Here is a 23,153-nt window from a genome sequence, read left to right as displayed (position 1 = left end):
AAGAAATAGGTTATAGCATCATCCAAAAGATGAATAAAATGGTTTAGAGAATTATTATAATGATTGTTGAATTGCATTTCTTTCAACAATTTTAGTGGAATACAAATTTGTTATTCACATACATTGCACATGATTTTTTTGTTCTCCATATAATTGCGCCAGAAATTATATGGTTCCTGTAAGGCTGTAAGAAATTTCGATTACAAAATAAGCTTTTTCTCACGTAAGGCTGATCGCACAAAAAACAAGATTCCACCGACAGCTTACCAAATTATTTAAAGAAAGATTATATGTAAATTTTATTCTTAGCATCCAATGATTGATGGAGCCTTCTTTTATATTAACTTGAGAGTTGGGACAGGGACCTACTTGAAATAGGAATTTTCACTCGAGGGCCCAAATTGCGTTTTTGTTTTTTTTTATCATCGTTGATTTCCCATGTTGGGAAAAATATTTATTTTTTTAATCGACACAACTTATATCCTTTCACTCTCACAAAGAGGTGGGACTCACATATTTTTTTTTTGTCAACTCTCTCCTCCTTTATCTATCTCTCAGCATGACACAATTTTACATCTTTTAAAATGACACACATTTATTCCTTAAATGTTATTCATAATATGATTTCAGAACAAAAGGAGAAAGAAAACCAAGAGCAAATACACCACGAGGAGATGGGGACCAATAGATTAAAATTGGTTATGGGGCCCAGTTTCGTTCACCTCCCAGCACCCAGAAAGAGCCGTGAGAAATCTTGGCAATTTGGAGCTTTATTTACCTTGAGAATGAGCTTGTTTTATTTGCCTTCAACTGGTTTACAATAAATCCATGAAAAGATCTGCTCATTGACATTGAAAAAACGAATCAGGTTCCAATTCCATCCACATGAATTAACTACCTTTACCCACTGAAATTTTGGTGGCAAGCAATTTTTTTAAAAGAATAATTAATTTCGCTTCATGCAGATGAAGCCATTGCAAATGCTAAGGGAAAAAAAATGAAAATAAAAAACATTATAAAAATAATGAAAACCTTGGAAATGAATAACTCAATTAGAAGCACATATTAGCTCCATAATCAATCGAGGGAATGAAGTACGACAACATTGGCCTATGCGGTTAGCAGCCTTGTCTTTTACCTCATTAAAGATCACGACATCTCATCCATAAAACTAACATTTTTTTATAATAAGAAATTATAAATATAGTTTTGACAAACATATCGTGAGATTTTATCTGCAAGGTGATTATAGAGTATCGGAATTGCTTTATCTATGTTCACTCTGAGAAAATCATTGAACCGATTTGTTTATTTTTAATTTTTTTTTTTATCAAACAAAATGTTGTCATAGGCTGAAATCCTCTGCAGTTTAAAGAAAAAAATAGCAAAGAATAGCGATGTTTACATCTCCATATGCAAGAACCCGTCCAAACATATAATATCAAATCAAAAGAATTACTTTCTTTATTATAACAATTGTGGTAGCATGTCAACGTCATAAAACTAATCTTTTACCATTTGCCCATAAAATGTGTCACTGGCCCAGGCATCCGTTGCTACGTCCCAATCCTTTATTAGTAATATATTATCTTAAACCCGACATTAAAACTTTATTCCATAATTTAATCAACTGCCTAAGTATCATATAGCCCCAGCTAGCAATGCTAGCTCACATATGAATAATTTGGATACATTATTCACAACCTACTTTAGATTATATAAATTGAGACAAAAACAATCAAATGATAGACTCCATTCTAACCGATCATATGCACACTATGGATGCTTCTTTTATGTTCTAGAATACAAATTAAAGAAATAAAAATAGATAGGAAAAAACACATAACGAACACAAGTAGCCCGAAACTATAAAGGAAGACTCCAAGTAACTGTCCAAGGGTAAAGAGGAAACGGTCCCCGCACCCTCTCATTATGCAGACACTTACAAGCAACAATGACATCAGGACCTCTCAACCCACATATCCATTGAACTTGATTTGTTCAACCTCCTAGCTATGCTTTCATCACAACTCTTTCGAATATGTTCTATTTTTCAAATAAAAACAAATTACCCAACAATGTCAAGATTGATGAAAACAAAAGTCTTCAATTTATTGTGGGGAGAAGGGAATTGAATAAACATGAACACCGCATGGTGGAATGGAAGACAGAAGATAATGGTCAAGAATGCTTGCGGTGCAAAGGACAAAATGAGAGTGAGAGGCAAGAAATGCAGAGTGGGGAAGATTGCTCACAAACAATCACAAATGTTCCGCCGCTTCCAGCGAAGCACTGCTTCCCTCAGAGTGCCCGCGAACTTAGCCTTAAGCTTCGCTGCCAACGCAATCCTCGAACTCATTGGATTGTTCCAATGCCTGATTTGGCTACTGCAGCCGGCAAGATTCCCCCATATCTTAAACTTAAGCTAGCCTAGACCCTTGTTGGTTCCTTTTGGCCCCTCTCTCTGTAGACGTGCACAACTAAGCTATCCAGCAACATACGTGTCTTCTTCCCCCTGCTTTTTGCATTATTTATTATAAATAACAACAAGTACAACAGTTCAACTTCTCTTCTTTGTTCCCATTACTGAGTAGCAGAGTGGCGGGACCAAATTTCCCAACACCAACACACTAATATTTGAACACTATATTTTCCCCACAAAAAGAAATTAATAACAATTACATGATAAATGCAAATTTGCACATGGACTACCGTCTACCGCCACCAACCATCCTCAAAACACCAAGGTACTAAATCCTAAGGTCAATCTCTACCGCTTAGCTGGTGAACGCAGTCAAGGTTAATAATCAAACAAGAACCCAGGCAGACACAAGCCATTAAACAAATAAATCAAATTTCATAATTTTATGTTACGCGATACCAATTAATGGATTTATCAAAAAGCACAATAATTGTTTTTCCTTAGGTCAGCTTTATCTGTGAATGTTGATACTCTATAAAATCTTAGTCCATCGTTCATCTCAAAATCTATACAAGAAGATAGAAGATCCACCTGTTCTTTTCTTTATTTTATTTATTTTCAAAGCAAGAACCACGTAATAGAATAATAGAATACAAAAGGGGGAGAAAAAACGCCCTGAGAAACCAAGTCTAGAGAAGAAATATACGAAAAACTAATAACTCAATGAGTAGATATCATCTGATCCGTCCATAGTAAAGAGAACAGAAGAGGAGAGAAGAGAAGAGAAGTGGGGGAACAAAATATTAATCAAGAAAAAAAAAAAAATAGACCGAAATGAGAATTAAATTAAATGAACAGAGTGAAGTGATATCACAAAACAGTACTCTGAGAGAATTTACCAGCGACTACCCTTTGCTTCTTCATGGCTCGTCGTTTAATCAATGAGTGTGTCCGTACAAGTCATAAGGGGCCCACATAGCGTCGAGCGGGCAGGGCCGTTTTGAGTCCAACCGGAGCCATGGCTTGCCGCTGCCGGACCAATGCAGCAGGCTAACCGGCCCTGCGTGGAGGTCCCTGCAGCTCCCCCTTACGTTATCGCCACCCAAACCGTGCTGGTTCCATCGGTGCTCGATTGGAGCCACGTGTCCCGCGAAAACCAGAAGGAACGGTGGCAGTGAACCAAGCTCGTAGATCCGATCACTCTTTTGGATCTCCATCCATTTCTCTATCCGCTTCGTGTAACCCTTCTTCCTCCACCTCACGAGATCTATCACCATCACTCCCGTGTTAAAGTAGCACGGCTTCCGCCACGCGAACGTCGCCGACAACCGCTTGTCCGACCAAAACGACGCCGTGAAATACTTTGTGAAGTTTGCGTGGCAATATTCCGGAGCACCGATGGTTCTAGAACCCAGGCTTGTACTCCAAAGCTTTGAGATGTCATCCACAACGACTAGATCGGAATCTAGGTATATCACCCTCCCTACACAGCTCTCCAGAAGATCCGCAAGGTAATTCCTCGCGTAGTTCAATGGCTGTTCCAACGCTTGCCTCACGGAGGTTGAGATCAGGTTCCTCACGATCTCTGGATCGAAGTAATAGACCTTGAACTTCAATTGAGGGAAAGTGGATTTAACGAGGGACTCCAGATTGGTCTCCGAGACGAGGAAGTGGAAGAAGATGTTCTCCGGGCACTGGGAATGTTGCAGGATGGAGTGGACGGCGGCGATTGAGCCACGGAGGTATTCCACGTCGAGAGTTATGGCCACGTGTACCAAGGAAGGGTCGCAAACACTTGTATCCTCAGAAATGCCCCTTCGATTCGAACCACATTTATCGGCATTGCGGAATGCAGGGGCTTTCCGAAACGAAAATCGGTTGTCACCATCGGAAGGAGGGATTTGAACCGGCGGCAGGCGGAGATGGCCGTCGAGGTGGGAGGAACGGATGGCTTCGGCGGGGTGGAAGGATTGCAGGGAAGGGGAGAGAACAATCACGAGCATCGCGGCGGAGAAAAACCCCGAGAATCTCATTAGCCACAACATTCTGAGGCGGTGAAAGCCCCTTCTCTTCTTTTTCTTCTTGGACTTGAAATCGAAACGATCGGCGAGAATCGACGAGAGGAACACTAGGGTACCCTTTATGTCAGCCAGTATTGTGGAGAGATGTGAGAAAAAAAAAAAAGGAATAATGGAATCGGAGAGTGGTTGGAATCGGTCCTTTAAGAGTAAGGATGCCGTGGGGACGAAGCGATTTGGTGGAGAGAGAAAGCGGAGGAGAGAGAAGACGACGACGGAGAGGAATCCATGGAAAGGGCTGGTGCTAAGGTACGCACCGTCGCGCTTTCTCTATTTCTTCCTCTGCTTCTGTTTCCCTCTTAACCTCCACTGCCTCTCTCTCTGTCTAACCAATGTTTCTCTGCAATAATATTATTATTAATATTAATAATAAAAAGGATTAAAATTGGAATTTGGAACAAATGGGTAGCAAGTTGCAGTAGCACGGACAAGAGCAGAGAGAGAGAGAGAGAGAGAGAGAGAGGCTCTTTCTCTTTTCAGCTTAGAGCGTTTGGGATTGCGATTTGCACCACAGAAATGTTTCAAGGCCCTGAAACACAATTATAGCTTTTAGGAGGGTCCATTTTATAATAATTTTTAAAATGTTTATATTAATTTGGTGGCGAATTAATTGATAAAAATGAAAACCTTTCTTCCCCCATTGTGAAATGGAAGGAAGGACCTTCTACCCACCAGCTGTCCCTCTCTTCCCTCCAATTGACTATACTTTCTCTTATTCTCTTGCCACGCTTTGCAATTATACTCTGACCAATAATATTTAGATATAAACTTTTATATTCATTTAAAAAAAAAGACAATACACGTTTTATTTTTTTATATTTAAATAAGTAAAGTGTAAAAGTAATATAAGATGTTTCATGTGTAATTATCCATTTTCATTCCACTATGCTCCCTACACTCTACTCTACCCTCTGTGCTCTACGCTTCAGTCTCTCTCTTTTTTTCTTTTTTCTTTGTGTTATTGGTGGTATTTTCAATAAAGGATATTAAGTGAGGTTTGGTAAAGCATAATTTTTTTTATCGAAAAAAAATAATTTTTAGAAATATAATAATAAATTTTTTTCTAGTTAAGTTACTAAAATGTATTTGATAGACCAAAATTTTTCATGAATATTGGGTTAATTTTACTGATGTTGTGTGTTAATTTTTTTATCATATGAAAAAAAAAAAAAAACAATTCCAGGAAAAATAAATTCGACCGGCTATCCAACACCCTCTTAATATATAAAGATTTCACCAGCGTCTATTGCATGCTTCATATACACATTTACATTGTAAAAATGTATAATAATATGAGAAAAATATTATTGCTAACATTATTTTTTTAATATATACTTGTGTCACATGGAATAAATAAAATGAGACAAATGAAGTTTAATACCATATATAAATTAAAGTCAAACTCATGTTATATTATATTCTCATGTTTCATACTGGTTTTCCAATTCAAATACTAGTTTCGAAAAATACAGGTTTTAGAATTATTTTGATTGGTCGGAGGACTCATAGTAGGTTTTAGTGTGTATTTTAAAATATCTATTTGTTACCTAAAAAAAAATCTATTTTTTTACACATGTCTCATTTCTTTTTTGATAAATACAAATGTCTCATTTTATTCACGGCTTAAAAAATTAAATTTCACTCATTATATTTTTTATACATTTTAAACTATAATATTAATTGTATTAACTATTTTATATTTTCCTTTTCCTCTAAACGTTTTTCTGTAATAATTCATCAAAAACGAGTGAAGACAAATTTAATAAAAAAAAAATTAATTGTATTTTTTTACTCCTTCTATGCATGAGCATTAATCAAAAACATTTTTTAATTAACTTATTATAGTACTAAAAAATTGATAGCTTTTTAATAAAGTTTTAAAAAAATAGTAATTATTTCTTTTAAATAACTTTTCCATACATGCATTAACATTTTTTAATACATGCTTAGGGTTCCGACTTCCGTCACGTTTATTTTTTCAATTTGATAACATTTTATAAAACTAAATAATTAATTTGATGAAAAAAAATTAAAAAAAAAAAAAACTAAAGTGGTGGTGGCCCTAGTATTCTTTAAGGACAGAAACAAGACTTTACTTTCATGCAGAATTATTTAGCAACTGCATAATCAATAATTCATGTGTGTAAAATTGATAAGAAAAAGATGTAACATAAAAGTATTGTACAAGTGCAACTGTACAATTACTTCATTAGTTTTGTTTTTTGACGTACATATAGAAAAATATTTTTATTTACATTGACTTGTGGTTATTTATTTATTTTTGATAAATCACGTATATTTTTTATGAGAGTTAATCTTGTTTGAGGGGGATTCATAATTAAAATTTTAAACTCCTTCAAAAATAATACTAAAAATGTAAAATGATCGAAGATATCGGCAAAAAAATTAATTTAATACTTTTTAATAAATTAATTACGCATTTATTATAGTTTTGGAAATAATTATATATTTATTGCACAATGTGACGTCATTTTTGGGCGTCACACTTGAGCCCTATATATACCCCTATTTTTACCATTTCACTTCTCACTCTTACCATTTCACCCCATTTTTACGCACAACATTTCATAGATAACTTTGCATGCGTGCTCTCAATTACAATTGTCTCTTGATGCTCCCTATAATAGCCCTAGCTTATTTAATTAGTAAATTACGTGTAATTAAGTAATTAAGCATGTATTAGTGAGTAAAAATAAGTATAAAGCCTAATTAAGTGAATTTGGGTTACTTTTGAGGTAAAAAGTGTACTCAGTGAAAATTAAATAGGTGTAGGCAAAAGTACCCAAATTATAAAAATAAAAGTGGAAATGTTCCCAGAAAAGTATTTCAGATATTTGGGTAAAGTTTGGTGGTGAATAGAGTTGAATAGATAGATGAGCTAATACCCGGTTGATCTCACTTAACCTATGTTAAGTGACTAAAAGCAATTGAAACCCATTTCATTTCCCCCACATCCCTCGAGCCAAAAACAGGGAGAGAGGAGAACAAAACCTTGAAGCCCAAACCCTAGATCCTTGGATTCTCAACCTATTTGAGTGATTCAAAAGCCTAAACCACTTGGAATCTTCCTCTCATCCTTAATCCAAGCTTGGTTGTGAGTGGGAAGCATTGTGGTGGGAGATTTCTTTCTCCAAAAATTCGACCCACATGGTTGTTGGAGAGGTTTGAAGACATTTCCTTCAAGGAGAGCTTAGGGGATCCACATTCCTTGGTTGTGCAACTGTTTGTGGTGAGTTTCCACTCCTTGAACTTTGTTTTCATGAAGAATGTATTGTTGAGGAAGATGGTGAATAGTGTTTTTGGGTTGTATGTGAGGTTGATTTAAGCTTAAGCCCTTTGTAAATGTGGTTAGTGATGATAAATAAACGGTAGAAATGAGTTTAGGTAATCTTTTAGTTATTGTTCCATGTATTAGAAAATTTATGCTTGAAGTGTTGATTTTCTAGTATTGTAAGGCATGGTTTGGTTTGGATGGATATTAATTGTGTCCATGTGATGGATAGGATTGAGGAAATTGGACCACCTTTGAGTGACCAACCATTGGAGGGAGCTATAGAGCTTGATTAGCTCATTGAAATAGGTAAATTCATGTTTTTGTTATGGTATGAATTGGATAGTTTGGTTGATAATTATGAGATACTCTTGAATGCAATATGTTGATTGCATTACACATTGTGTAGGTGGTTGTTTGTGAAGTTGATTATTGTAATTGTTGGCAAAACTTGTTGGTGAGCAAAGGTTGAACTGGAGCTTTGAGGTAAGCCTTCGGACCTTGGGTGTAAATCCCTCTATTGTTCCACCAAGCCATGAATGGGTAGTGGTTGTTGATAGTGTATATAAACGCAATGAAATAATTTAATGCTTTGTTATACGTATGTGTATGCATTTGGTGTGGCATAGGATGGTGTTTTCCTATGTTGGTATGTTGCATGACAATGCGTAATTCATACTTGGTAGTTTAGCTGGCCAGTAGGACTATTTGCATTTGAGTATCCTTAGGACAGCAAGAGCTCGAGGGATTTCTCTTGGAGATGTTTGTTACACACTGCATGTGTATTTATTCCATTATTTATTGTTATTGATATTATACTGTGATTGAACTATGGGATGGAGAGATGCTCCAAGGACCCCTGGTTTACTGCGATATATTCGTATATCTCACCCCTTGTTGTGGGGACCCCCTTTCAGGTGCCGATGCCGCAGGAGCCTCTAGTGGCAAGTGGCCGTATTTGGATTAGATGGTCATATGTTGATAGCTTCTCATTTTGGATTGCATCTCATCTAGGATAGTAGATGTATATGTCATTTACATTGCCACATGTATATGTATATTTTGAGGACACATGATGTATTTTGGGGGACTTAGTGCATGATCATTGTAGTGGTGAATGCCTTGTTGTATATGGCTTTTGGCTTTGATCATGTTTCTTTTGTAGCTAAGTCCTTTGGCATGTATATGAAATTTGTAAGAACAACGATGTAATTGAGACCTTGATGGATTGATGAATATGTAGTATGTTTATCATGTATTAAAGTTGTATAATGTCTATTAGGTGTTAAAAGAATGGTGAAAGTGGGAGGAAATCTCCCATGGAGTCACATGAAAATAGGGGACGACATGTTTTGCCCAGCTGGAGAGCGTTTTAGCGCTGAAATGGGCGCTAAAACGCTCTAAGTTCGTAAAATGGAGGAAAGGTCTCTGCCCTTGGACGTTTTAACGCGCAAATGGGAGCAAAAACGCTCAAGTGGGCGTTTTAACGCTCAAGTTGGACGCCAAAACGCTATGGAGACCTGGAGAAGGCAAATGTTTCTGCCTCTGGGCGTTTAAACGCTAAGTTGGGCGCCAAAACGCTAAATTCAAAAAATCAGTACAAACTTAGTTTAGTAAAATTAACATAACTCGAGCTACAGAGCTCCGATTTGAGCGCAGATTGAACCCACTCGAAGCTAACAAAGAGATTTATAACATAGTATGAGATGAGAAATATTAAGTAAGTATAGAAATTCCAATTTAATAAAAGGTGAAGAGAGTTTAGTATTGAACTCAAACAAAATAATGATATGATGTTAAGTTTAGTTTTGATTATTCCACAAAGTAATAAGGTTGTGGTCACACAATTGGTTATTTTAAACTCGGCGTTGTTAAAAAGGAAAAACAAGTAAGTTGTAAAAGGAAAACGAAAAATTTATCCGGGTTTTTAATTGAACCAATGTGATTGTAACTGCGCTTAATATCATAAAGCAATGTTAACAAACCGGTTCTAGAACGGGGTGTTACACTCCCTAATGAGATTGTGCTTAAGTGCCATTTTTTTGTTGCAAATTCTTGGTTCACAAATTACTTGTCACCCAGTTGCCACGGACCTTGTATTGAACCCGATCCTGAAATCGTACCATCAGTGCATGATTTTTGTTCGCTCCGATAACTCCAATCAATGTACGAATAATGCGGAATTCCTTCCCAAAAAGGAATAACAGCTTCGTCACCTGCATCTGATAATTAAAACTTTTTAATACAAACTTCCTAAATCAGGTATGAATTCAGGTATATACAAATTATATCAATTACCTTCATGATGATTTCCTAATGGGGCAGACACAACGTCATGCAATTGCAGCGTTTACGCGACCACTGCTTCATGGTATACTGGGATTTGAGACGCACCCATCTCACCACCTTCATCTCCTTCTGAAGCACTAACATCCTCCTCCATCAACGTTCTTCCATTGCGATATTTTATTGGGATGTGACGCTTGAAAGGGGCGTCACATTGTGTAATAAATGTGTAAATTTTTTGAAAGGTGTAATAAATACATAAATACTTTATTAAAAAGCAATAAATAAATATTTTTTGCCCGAAGATATGCTGTGTTCCTTGCATGCTAAAATCTCATGTATCAACTAATGCTTGTGGTTACCTTTTTTTTATATATAATTTTCTTTCCAACGGAGCTTACGAACACGGCACTTTCTCATTGGTTAAAAGAAATAACCGAGGCGGAAGGCGGTTGTCAGTTGCTATGCATGGAATTATTTTTCATTTACGACCTTAATTGTATAAATCATTTTTTTACTCTTAATAAAGATAAGAGTAACGCACATTTCTAAGTCATTGCAAATTTATTAATGGTCTGAAATTCGGCTAATTTGTATGGCATTATATATTTGAACTTTTAGTTTCAAAAAAATAATTAAAAATATGAAAAACAAAATACTAATTAGCATTTTTTATCACCATTATAGAAACTGCACATTAGAGAAGAGATAGATATGGCTGCTATTGTTACAAATAAGACTCCAACCTTTAATCAAATCATGGTAACTGTGCATGAGAGTTGAGCAGGTGAAGGTAGGGATGTGCATAGGTCGAATCGAATCGGATTTTTTGAAAAACCGAACCGAATTGGTTTAAATGATTCGGTTCGGTTCAAAACTGGTTCGGTTCGGTTGGAAACGGTTTGGTTCAGTTTGGAACCGGTTCGAGTCGACTCTCTTTTGAAAAGAAAAAAAAATTAAAAATTAAAAATAAAGTTATAAAAATCAATTTGGTTTGGTTTGAAAGTTCGGTTCAAAATAGTTCGGTTCTTAAACTGGTTCTAAAAACCGGTTCGGTTCATGAACTGGTTCTTTAAAAATAGGTTCGGTTCATGAACTAGTTTTTAAAAATCGGTTATTTTAAGGGCGGTTCGGTTCGGTTCATGGTTCGGTTCAGTTTTTTGATTATTTTGCACACCCCTAGGTGAAGGTAAAGTATGTGTTCAATCTTTTTCAGTATCATTTTTTGGAGGAGTTTAAAATCTTAATCATGGATCTGTCGTGAACTCCGAATTAGTCCATAAAAACCTATAAAATTACGTATACCCATATGATAATAATAGTAAGGGTGTGATGTTTGTCCTTTTAAATTATATAAAATTATATCATTTTAATTGAGAGAAAGAGATACATAATGAAAATCATGGGAGAAGAAAATGTAATTTTTTTTAATTTAAATTTTAAATAAAAATACTAGTTTTAACTAAAATGATCATCATTTAAAAAGGACAAATATTTTTCCTTAATAATAATGTGTAATTATTATTTCGTGCTACCTTTCTTTGTTTATGAAACTATGTTTAAGTCATGACACAAAATTTCTTATAAATCCTTGTAAGTTCAGATTTCACGGCCGTCAAATAAAACCAAACTCTTCTAAAGTAATCTTTCACAATAGTTAACGAGCATCGCAACAGGAATGTGTGTTATAAGGTCACCAAATATCACAATGAATTAAATAAAACAAATTACCATATTTATTGAGATTAAATGGAAAAACTTCACGAGTTTGCTTAGCCTTAAAAAAAATCACAAGATTCATCAAGAAACTTACAACTTTGATTGTTAGAATTACCGCGACCACTCAAGGAGGGTTGCGGTTGGACTATCTTCAAGTGTTGCAAGGATGAAGTTCTCGCACTTTAGCAGCTTTTGAAAGTTGGCTGCCCAATCATCTAATTCACTCCAAGAGAAAGACATGGTTTTGTAGTCAAAGAAACTTCGTCACTTTCATGTACCCATTCCATTTCGTACCCGAGAAGCCCATCTATGAACATGGCTTAACTTTGGCTCAAGATGAATGCTGACCGCATGCTTTACAAGGAAGTGGAGTTTCCAGAAAGACTGATATTTCTTACTTGTTGTCAGACAATCACTTTTCACACACCCCATATGGGGTTAATTGTTTTCATTTCCCATCATTGTTTTTTCTTAACAAATAGTTTTGTTGATTAGATAATTGGTCACATTGTTTCGATGAAATGGATTGAATTGATATTAGTTTGGATACAATAAATAGATTCATTATCTCATTCGCGACAACTACATTCTCACTAAGGATTATCCTGAAACAAAGTAGAGGTAGGTTTCTCTGACCAAAAGAAATTCCAATGGCCACGATGGACAAAGTAAACAATACTACTACAAGCATAGAAAATGGTCTCTTTTGGAAAGTTAGATAAAATAAAGTATCTTTATGTATAGGGGAAGGAAACGTTCTCCGTAACAATCCGTACCGTTAAATTGAAAATTTTAGAAAGTTAATAATATTTAAATAATAATTAATAAATAGAAGATTCAATTATTTTAAGTAAAACACCTTTTTGAGAAAAAGATCAATATTGAGTGTTTCGCGGTATAAATTGCAATAAACAAAATTATCCAGAAATATAAAAATAATATGGTGACTATAATGACAGCGAAATAATTTTGATAATATTAGTAAAAAATATTAATTCTTGGAATCTAGCCATTTTCAAAGAAAAATATTAATATTGCAAGGATTGTAGTAGAAACGGCGGGTATAAAAAATTACCCGGTACTAAAAATAAAATATAGATTTATGCGTCATAAATTTTATATGGCACGACGGTGCAAAATGATTAGAGATTTAAACCAGTGAAATTTTGTGGATAAGTACTGGTTAAGTTAGTGAGTCTCCCTAAAATAACAAAGACCGCTTGTAATAACCTACGCCGCTAAATTAGAAATTTTAATGAGTTAAATATGAATTTAAAAATAATCCATTATTGATATAGGATAATTATGGAAAAATTATAATAATCAGTATAAAGTCGTTTGTCGAAAGAAAAGTGCAAATACTGTGTATTTCACAGTATGAATATATACCAGTAAAGTATAATTGAGTGACAATACCTCATGAATTTAATAAAAGAATACAACAATAAAAAAATATGAAATAATGAATTTAAATATTTGTATAATGCGAACATCTTAATATAAAGCACCATTCACTGCATTCAGCTATTGTTTTTTAGAATTTTATTTTATTTCCTCCAAATTCAATTATTTACGAAGCACCATTTTAATTTCCAAGTACTATACAAAATTTTAATTTTATAATTGTGCACGTGGGGATATTACGAAATACTAAAAAATAAAAAAATTAAGATAAAAAAAGATCACAAACTACGAAAAAAAATAAGGAACGAAATATATATATATATATATATATATATATATATATATATATATATATATATATATATATATATTTTAAAACTTTTGCCGTGAGGAAAATAATTCTTTGAATTAACAAAATTGGTGGTGCCTGAAGAGGGCCCGCAGAATCTACTGGGGGGAGGGGGGTGTCGTCGTACATGGGGTCGCTTAGCTATGATAAAGGTGCACATTTAAAACGACATTCACCGAAGTCGATAGTAGTCGGTGGAAGAAAGAATACAAAGACTGTATTTATATAATTATATGTGTGAACGTACATACGACGAATTTGATCTAACTCAAATCTGGTAAAATATTTTTTATCGGACTAGACTTTTGGATTCATCATGTTTTGATTAATAATATAATCGAGACCTAGTTGATTGATAATTTGTTCACACGGGTAAATAAGGGTGACCATGACAATTTTTACGGAATCAATTTTTTTTTTAATTTTTGTTCCTAGGAACAAAAATGGATAGACAACTCGTTTGGTAAAATTGATTTATTTTTTTGTTTTAGGGATGAACCGGATTAATTTTTGTGCTGGGGAACAGAAAAAAAAAATCAGAAAATTTTTGCTTTTCTGGTTCCGAGCACAAAATGAGAAACACTTATATCTCTTAATCACTTTCCATCTCTACCATCATCACCACTAGGGGTGAAACTGGACCCGGCCGGCCTACAGGGACCTACGGCTCGGCCTACATCAGGCTAGACCTGACTTAGTATATTTTGTATAATAGGCCGAACTCGGCCTTAAAAAAACCTATTTAATAAAAAGGCCGCAGACTCACTTTCTAAAGGCCGGGCCTATAAGCCTACAGGCCAGCCTATATTGTACTATTTATTTTAAAAAAATAAAATAGAGTAAATATGTCTTGAAGAAAAAAAATATATAAATTTAATCAATTGCAATTATTTATAACTTAATTATATTCGATTATATTTTAATAGAAATCTTACTTTATTTCTTATATAGGAGGAACCAACATATCAACATGTTAGATTGTGTATATGAATATATTAAAAGATTTTTGGGAGAGATTATACTTACTACAAGCATCATGATGTGTTTGTTGGATTTATGTAGTTATTTTAATTTACATAGTATGGATTTGTTTATCTGATGAAATATATGTTATTTACTTTGAGCATTTTGCTTTTGAAAATGACTTAAATGCATATTGTATTAGTTTTGTTATGATTCATGATTCTGTTTGGATGTTGAAATTATGATTTTTGGTGTAGCAACAGAATTTGAGTACTTTGTAAAGTTGATTCATGGTTATGCTTGGAAGTAAAAAATTTAACATGCTAATGGGTCAAGCCAGACCATTTGTTTTTTTTATAAACGGGTCAGACTAGGCTAACAGTTAGACTCATACTAGGCTTGGGCCAGGCTAAATTGAAATTTTTTTACGTAGGCTTGGACTTTTCGGGACAAAGCTTGGCCCAGCCCAGCCCACTTTCACCCCTAATCACCACCACCACCATCATCCCAACACGACCACTGCCACCATTGTCGTCGCTGCTGTCGTACCACTAGTGCTGTCGTGACCATCCCCATCACCACGATGCCACCGCCACCATCTCCACCCATCACTACAACCATGTCATCATCACCACCACCACAACTACCATCCCTACAACCACCACCACCACCATCACCACTACCACCATCAACCACCACCACCATCATCGCAACCACTGCCGCCTACGCCACCAACGCCATCACCACGCCACTGCCACCACCACCATCGCTACCACTACCATCACCGCTACCATCACTACCACTGTCACCAACCACCACTATCATCGTTGCAGCCACCATCGACACTGCCGCCGCCGCTGTCATCAACCACCACCACCATCGCCACCATTACACCACCCCCGCCACTACCACCACCACCGTCGCCGCCACCACCACCACCCCCCACCACTATCACCTACCACCACCACCACCGCAGCAACCACTGCCACCACCACCACCATCTCCATGATGCCATCACAACCACCACCACCATGCCACCGCTACCATTGTCGCCGCCACCAATGTCACCAACCACCATTGTCGTAGCCATTGTGTTCACCGCCACCACCACTACCACCACCACAACGCCATCGCCACCACTGTCACCAACCACCACTATCATTGTTGCAGCTACAATTGACTCCGCCGCCGCCGCCACCATCGCCGCTATTACGCCACCCCCGCCACCACCACCACCACCACCATGATGCCATCACAACCACCACCACCATGCCACCGCTACCATTGTTGCCGCCACCAATGTCACCAACCACCATTGTCGCAGCCACTGTTGTCACCTCCACCACCACTACCACCACCACAACGTCACCGCTACCATCACCACTACTGTCACCAACCACTACTATCATTGTTACAGCCACCACCGACACCGCCGCCGCCGTCGCCACCAACCCACCACCATCATCGTCACAGCCACTACTGTCAACACCACCACCATCGTCACCATTACACCACCCCGCCACTACCACCATCGCCACTATCACCACCACCTCCACCGTCGCAGCCACTACCATTGCCACCACCACCACCATCTCCATGATGCCATCACAACCACCACCACCATGCCACCGCTACCATTGTCGCCGCCACCAATGCCACCAACCACCATCCCCACCACCAGTGTCGCAGCCACTGCCGTCACCTCCACCACCATCATCCCCACCACTACCACCGTCATCGCCGCAATCACTGTCATCACAACCAGCACCACTATCATCACCACGTCACTGCCACCACCACCGTTGTATCGTCGCTGCCTCCACCACCATGCCACCCTCCGCCGCCACCACCACCACAACCACACTATATGGAAAGGAAAGTGATGATCCAAATTTTTTTTATACTTAATAGGAATTATTTTTTATTATATTATTTGTTGTGTTATCAAACACAATTCTCATTCTCAAAATAAAAATTGAATATGTTATCAAGCACAATTTTTTTCTCAGAAACTGTTCAAAGGAACAGAAATAGACCAGAATTGTTTCTTTTCAGAAACAGTGCTAGGGAATAGAATGGTTGTCATGCACACCCTAAATTATAGAGTAAATATCATTTTTGATTCTCAGCAAATTTCACGATGCCCGCTTTAGTCCCTAGCAAATAAAAAGGCTATTCGTGGTACCTAAGAAATTCAAAATGGACTCATTTAGTTAAAATCGTGGTCCCTCACATATTCAAAAAACACCGACATTAGTCCTTAAAATGACTAAAATGGGTCCAATTTGAATTTCTTAGGGACCACGAATAGCTTTTTTATTTGCTAGGGACTAAAACGGACATCGTAAAATTTGCTGAGGACCGAAAAGGGTATTTAGTCTAAATTATAAAAATTTAAAGGTAATAAGTAACTAAAATCAATATATGTTTTATAATATATACTTAATTATAGACATTGAGAGTAATCACCAAGAGATTTGAATCTGTGTCAAAAGTATATTTTAATTAGTCCTATAAGCAGAGTACAACACAAAGGTATGAACAAACTCACACAATGTTAGAAATAGATGTTTGTATGCAGAAAATTCGAGCCCAATATGTGTTGTCTTCTTAAGATAATTTGTCCCCTCTATTGATGCCAAATGAATGTGGACAATCGTCTCCAGAGATAGAAGGAATTACGTCTCCAGAATGTGATGACACTATCAATCTGAAGCTCCCTCGAACACAACCAAATGCTTGAGAAATGACACTCACTAAGTCTATGGCAGTATGCACTGATACTATGAATGTATAGAGTAACTTAGAAAAATTCTAAAATTAGTTTTTTCTGACGGGCTACATGTAGGGTTGGCAAAAATGGGTTGGCTCGTAACCCATAAAAAATGAGCCGGGTTGAGTTGGAAAAAATGAGTTGCCAACCCGGCTCGTTTTAACCCGTGAAGAAACGAGTCAATCCGAGGGTCAAACGAGCCAGCTCGCGGGTTGCGTTTTTTTTTTTATATATAAAAATACAAAATATGATATACAAAAATGGACAAAACTCACTCATGTTGTCATCATTTCTTCCTTCTCTAAACCTAAGTCCCTAATCTTTTCTCATTCCTGCCATTTTTATATTGTTAGGCTGTGTTGTCTCTGTTTGGTTCAAATATCTTACCCACCTGGTAGCAAGTGGTTCTGATTGTTTCTGGATGTTGATGGAAATTTGTTGTGAAGAAAATTCGAAACTAAAATATTTTGCTTTTATTTTTCATTTTGTAACCCTTTGTTTAAGCTAATGGAAGCCACATAGCTGGTGCATTAATACTACAGGATCATTTAAATAAGCTAAAAACGAGCCGACCCGCGAGCAATTTTCGAGCCGACTCGCGAACCAATTTTCGAGCAAACTCGCGAGCTATTTTTTCAAGCTAACCCACAAGTCATATTTTTTAGCCAACCCGCGAGCCAACCCTTACCCGACTCAGGTAAGGTTGGGTTTTCTGGCTCATTTTTTTTGTGCCAACCCTACTCGGCTTGTTTTTTTTCGGATGGGTGGTGTAATATCCCAGAAAAATAATAGTAATTTATAATACAATAAATTAATAATAGTAATAAATTATAAATTAGTAATAATAATAATGGGTGATAAATTGTTATTATTTAATTGATCATTATGCTTTAATGTTTGATTATTTGATTGGTAATGTTTGATTGGATTAGGATGAGTCAACAAACATAAATTGTTTAGATATGATGACTTAACAAACATAAATTGTTTAGATATGATGACTCAACAAACATAAATTGTTTAGATATGATGAGTCAGTAATGTATAAGTCCTAAACTTCAACTATAAATAGAGACCTAGCCTAACCAAACCAATTCACTCTTCTCTACTACTCTTTTTCTCTTCTCACTCCAAAAAGTTTATTTTAATTATTTTCAATCTTTATATTTTTTTATCAACCGGTTCTCTGCCCCAAATTACTCTTTTCTTCTAAAAGTTAGCGAAAACATAGACCAGGTAATCCTAATCCCTAGGTATTTTTAGATTATATTTTATGTCAAATTTGGTATGTGTAATCCTAATCCTTAGAAGTGTTATGTTAATTTTATATGAATTTTGATAGGATAATTATGATCCTAAATATATCATAGGGCTATCTTATATGAAATATATTGCATGTAATCCTAATCCCAGATAATTGTGTTGACCTGTATATATAATTACGTTCCTTATAAATTCGATTTTGTTAATAATTACTATCTGCTAAATGTTTTCTCAATTTGCTTCTGCCGAACTCGGAACTGCATGTATACACCTAGCTGCAAATTTCTTTCGGTTTCTGTGCAATTCTTTAAATTGAATTCAAATTGTCGTTGCTTTTATATATGTAAACATTGTTCACAAAACAAAACTCTCCTTCTCGATTTTTGTGCGTCACTTTCCATTAAATTAGATGCCTGATTGGTTTCTTTCAATTTGCAAATTAATATGACCTTCACTTTTGCTTATACGCATATATTTGCAATGATATTTTTCTCGGTTTACGTGATCAACCTATTTCAAATACATGCTTTCAGTATATGTTGTTAGTTACAATTGTTTCTTTTGAATCCTGTGCTTTATTTTATAAATTGAGGCACTAAAATATATATATGTTTTGATAAATTAGAAATTAATTGTTAGTTGCAGAAAATAGATATTACATATATTTGAAATAAATTGAGGAATTTTGTTATGTTTGTATAAAAAAAAATTAATAGTGGGAGGATAGCTTTGGGATGGTACCTCCCAAAGTGATGAACACAACTTTTGGGCTTTATGCCTCCGATGTGAAACTGATGTGAAAATGATTATATCCGTTCTTCCCAAAGTAGTGTCTGGCAGGGTTCCCCGGGATACTAGTAGCAACTTTGGGAAGAGGTGTGCACACTAGGAAGATGTGAATTGATTATGGCCAAAGTGATTTGTTTGTGACTGGCAGGGTTTCCCGGGTCACAGGGTAGACTGGCAGGGTTCCCCGGGTCTACCATGGTTCTCTTCCCACTAAATAGACTAAATGGATTAAATAAATATTAATATAATTAATAACAAGTTGACATTTGATTCGAATTTTTGAGTTATATTATTTTATTGGATTATCATGAGTTACATTCTTTTTGTTTATTTATTTATTTATTTTTGTATATCGGATTTGGATTACCAGCTTTGCTGACTTTTGTGTTTGTTTAACTGCAATGATCCTTCACGGGGGAGCAGATTTTCAGTGAAGCATGTTGCAAAGGATGGGGCTAGTTGTGGGCAGCGAGGATCACGACTCGGATATTATATTTCTAGCTAGTTTCTAAGTTTAGAAATTTTATGAGATTTAAATAAATGTATAAGACATATTTCCTGTATTTAAACTTTAGTCTTTGGTTTTATTTTTAATGTAATAAATTTAGCCTTGCACCTGTCCATAGTACAAGTGCGGCGGTAACACTTTCCAAATTTGATTATTTTGAACTTCCGCTGTTATTTACAAAAATTATTGAAATTATTTATGCTATTATAAATTGTTAGAATTTGGGGTGTTACAAAATGGTATCAGAGCCCTGAGTTTAACTTGGGTTCACTTTTGATACTAACTCAAGGGATCAAAGATCCCACAGTTAAATAAATAAATAAGAACATAAATAATAAAATAAATTGAAATAAAAAAAAATTAAACGTGAGAGATGGGTAGTGAAGGGTTATTTTCTTGTCCTTTAAATAAGATTTATTTGAAATTCTAATAATTGCATGTTTGAAATTATTTTGTGACTTGTTATGTGATTTATTGACTAGTAAATTTTATTTTAGCAAATGAATAGAATTTTCTATAGGCTAAAAGGGTTTCTTCTAGATGTAATTTTTTTTTTCTTTCTTTGAGTAATGATGAATAATGAAATTCTTATTATTTATTTATTTAAATAAATTGGTTTATTGTTTGAATTTAAATTGCATTATCTGATACATAATACAAATATATGAGATGAGGAAAGTGATAGTTAGAGTTGACTATGAGAACAAATTCAAAAACTTAGAATTTTTAAAAAAAAACATACGATCAGGTATTATACCCGTCGTAACACTAGAATGGCTACAAACAACGCTGTTGCTGAAGAAATGGACCGACGTCTGAGGGCTATCGAAGATCTTGCATTAGCACTTGGACAACAAAACGCCCATCAGGCTAATGCCGAGAATACCATTTTTAAGAGAGTGGCATCTCATCATCCACCCACTTACAAAGGGACTATCGATCCAGTTGCTCTTGAAAATTGGATTCGCGACATGGAAAAGTTGTATGAAGTGACAAATTGTCCCGAGAACATGAAGATTAGCATTGGCTCATTTTATCTGAAAGAGGAGGCGGATAGTTGGTGGTCCACGGTGAAGACAGGCTACATAGCTGAAGAGGGATTTAACTGGGAGATTTTCAAGGAACGAGTCCGCAATAGATTCTACCCCGACGCAATTAAGTGGCAGAAACAAGAAGAGTTTGCAAGGTTCAGGATGGCAGGAAAGATGACAGTGCAGGAGTACACTGACAAGTTCATTGAGCTCTCGCGTTTTGCTTCAAATCTTATTCCTACGAGAGGGACATGGCACGTAAGTATGAAAAATGGCTGACATTCAAAATTCAGAAGTCCTTGGGAGGTATACCATCACAGACCTTCCAGGAAGCTTATGAACGAGCTTTGAACATTTTTGACATCTTACAAACTGAAGAGGAAGTCATGGAGAGGAACAAGAGAAAGCAATTTGGCAGTGGTCCTCAGCAAGTTAGTGGTGATAAGAAGCTTCGTTTTGATGACAGGGGCAATAATTGGAGTGACAAACAACCACATGGACAGAGGTATGCTGACAGAGGTAATTATGGCGAGAATCAACTCAAGATCCAAGTTCAAGGAACAAAACCATACTCTTGTAAAGGATGCGGCAAGCAGGCACACCCTGGGAAGAGGTGCAATGGAGAACTTATAACTTGTTTTCAGTGTGGTGGCAAGGGGCACAAGGCTCACCAGTGTACTGCCAGGGGATTCAATCAGCAATCAGGCTCTCAAGGAGGACAACCAAAACCAGATGGAGGACGAAATGGGAACAACAACCAAGGGGGTAGGAACAATGACAATCAGCCCCGCTACCAGCAGAACTTTCAAAATGGAAATGGAGGAAATCGGCAACATGCCACTATTGGAAATCCCAACAATGGAGCTGGAGCAGATCGAGCAACAGGTCAGAATGCTGCTATTAATCAAACCATAGGGAGTCAAGGAAGGATCTATGTCATGAATCACACTGAGGCTGCGGCAAACCCAGATGTTATTACAGGTACTTTCTTACTGCAGTCTGTACCTGCTTATATATTGTTTGACACTGGTGCATCGTTCTCCTTTATTTCATCCTCTTTTGTGGAGAAAACGAGAATGGTACCATCTTCTACCTTCTCAACCAATATTACTTTACCCTCTCGAGCTGTTGTCTCTTGCTCCAATGTTTATGAAAATATTCCGATTAGTATAGCTGGTTCTGAGCTACCAGCTGATCTAGTCCAGTTTGACTTGGCGGATTTCGATGTTATTTTGGGAATGGATTGGCTTAGCAAGTATAGGGCTAAGCTAGATTGTAGGGAGCAAAAGATATCTTTTAAGGGACCAAAGGGGAAGTACCTCTCTTATAAATGTGTTGTACCCAAACCTTCCATTCAAATAGTCTCTGCTATGACTATTAAGAGTTTACTTATAAAGGGACACCCAGTTTATTTGTGCAACGTACGCGACTTAACTCTCGAGGAGAAGATTGAACAAATACCCGTGGTCAAAGAGTATGCAGATGTTTTTCCCGAAGAGATTCCTGGTATGCCACCTATTAGAGAAGTAGAGTTTGCTGTCGATCTTATGCCCGGTACTGCTCCGATATCAAAAGTGCCATATAGGATGGCTCCGGCAGAATTGAAGGAGTTAAAAACCCAACTTGAAGAACTGTTAAACAAGGGGTACATAAGGCCGAGTGTTTCGCCGTGGGGAGCTCCAGTTTTGTTTGTGCGAAAGAAAGATGGGAGTATGAGGTTGTGTATTGATTATAGGGATCTGAACATGGTGACCATAAAGAACAAATACCCATTGCCAAGGATTGAAGACTTGTTTGATCAATTGAAAGGAGCAGGTATGTTCTCAAAGATAGATTTGAGGACTGGATATCATCAAGTACGAATCAAGGAAGACGACATCCCAAAGACGGCCTATCGTACCAGATATGGGCACTATGAGTTTACGGTCATGCCTTTTGGCTTAACGAATGCTCCGGCAGCTTTTATGGATCAGATGAATAGAACCTTCAAGCAATACTTAGATCAATTCGTGGTGGTCTTCATAGATGATATTTTGGTGTATTCCATGACGAGGGAAGAACATGAGCAACATCTGAGGATTGTATTGGATATTCTAAGAGAGAATAAATGGTATGCAAAACTCTCAAAATGTGAGTTTTGGCTGGAGAAGGTTGCCTTTTTGGGTCATGTAATATCTCAAGAAGGAGTTTCTGTTGATCCAGCGAAGATTAAAGCTATCACTGAATGGCCTAGGCCTACAAATATTGCGGAAGTCAGGAGTTTCTCGGTTTGGCAG

At 36.5% G+C, this 23,153-nt stretch overlaps 2 protein-coding genes across 2 annotated transcripts; one reads left to right on the top strand and one right to left on the bottom strand.

The window, feature by feature from the left end:
- Positions 1-606: 606 nt before the first annotated feature.
- LOC133295463 (probable galacturonosyltransferase-like 7) lies at positions 607-4,609 on the bottom strand. Its single transcript, XM_061494303.1, has 2 exons — positions 3,322-4,609; positions 607-838 (listed from the first exon to the last, which is right to left on the bottom strand). Exon 1 carries the CDS (start codon positions 4,465-4,467, stop codon positions 3,361-3,363), a length of 1,107 nt encoding a protein of 368 aa, XP_061350287.1. The 5' UTR covers positions 4,468-4,609; the 3' UTR covers positions 607-838; positions 3,322-3,360.
- A 16,010-nt stretch (positions 4,610-20,619) lies between these two features.
- Positions 20,620-23,144, top strand: LOC133295461 (uncharacterized; the record flags this gene model as incomplete). The annotated part of the gene is made up of 2 exons (XM_061494301.1): positions 20,620-21,135; positions 21,198-23,144. Coding segments are annotated over exons 1-2 (2,463 nt in total), but the record flags the coding sequence as incomplete, so codon positions are not given.
- Between the last annotated feature and the right edge of the window lie 9 nt (positions 23,145-23,153).

This window comes from Gastrolobium bilobum, unplaced genomic scaffold (assembly GCF_033153095.1).
Source record: "Gastrolobium bilobum isolate Gb01-03AN ecotype WA unplaced genomic scaffold, APGP_CSIRO_Gbil_v1 utg40918, whole genome shotgun sequence".
Lineage (NCBI taxonomy): Eukaryota > Viridiplantae > Streptophyta > Magnoliopsida > Fabales > Fabaceae > Gastrolobium > Gastrolobium bilobum.
The sequence above is the reverse complement of the archived record's forward strand: the minus strand, read 5'-3'. Positions and strand labels throughout refer to the sequence as shown.

Excerpts from the sequence above, each read along its gene's own strand:
- LOC133295463 (XM_061494303.1), bottom strand. The coding sequence starts at position 4,467 with ATGTTGTGGCTAATGAGATTCTCGGGGTTTTTCTCCGCCGCGATGCTC.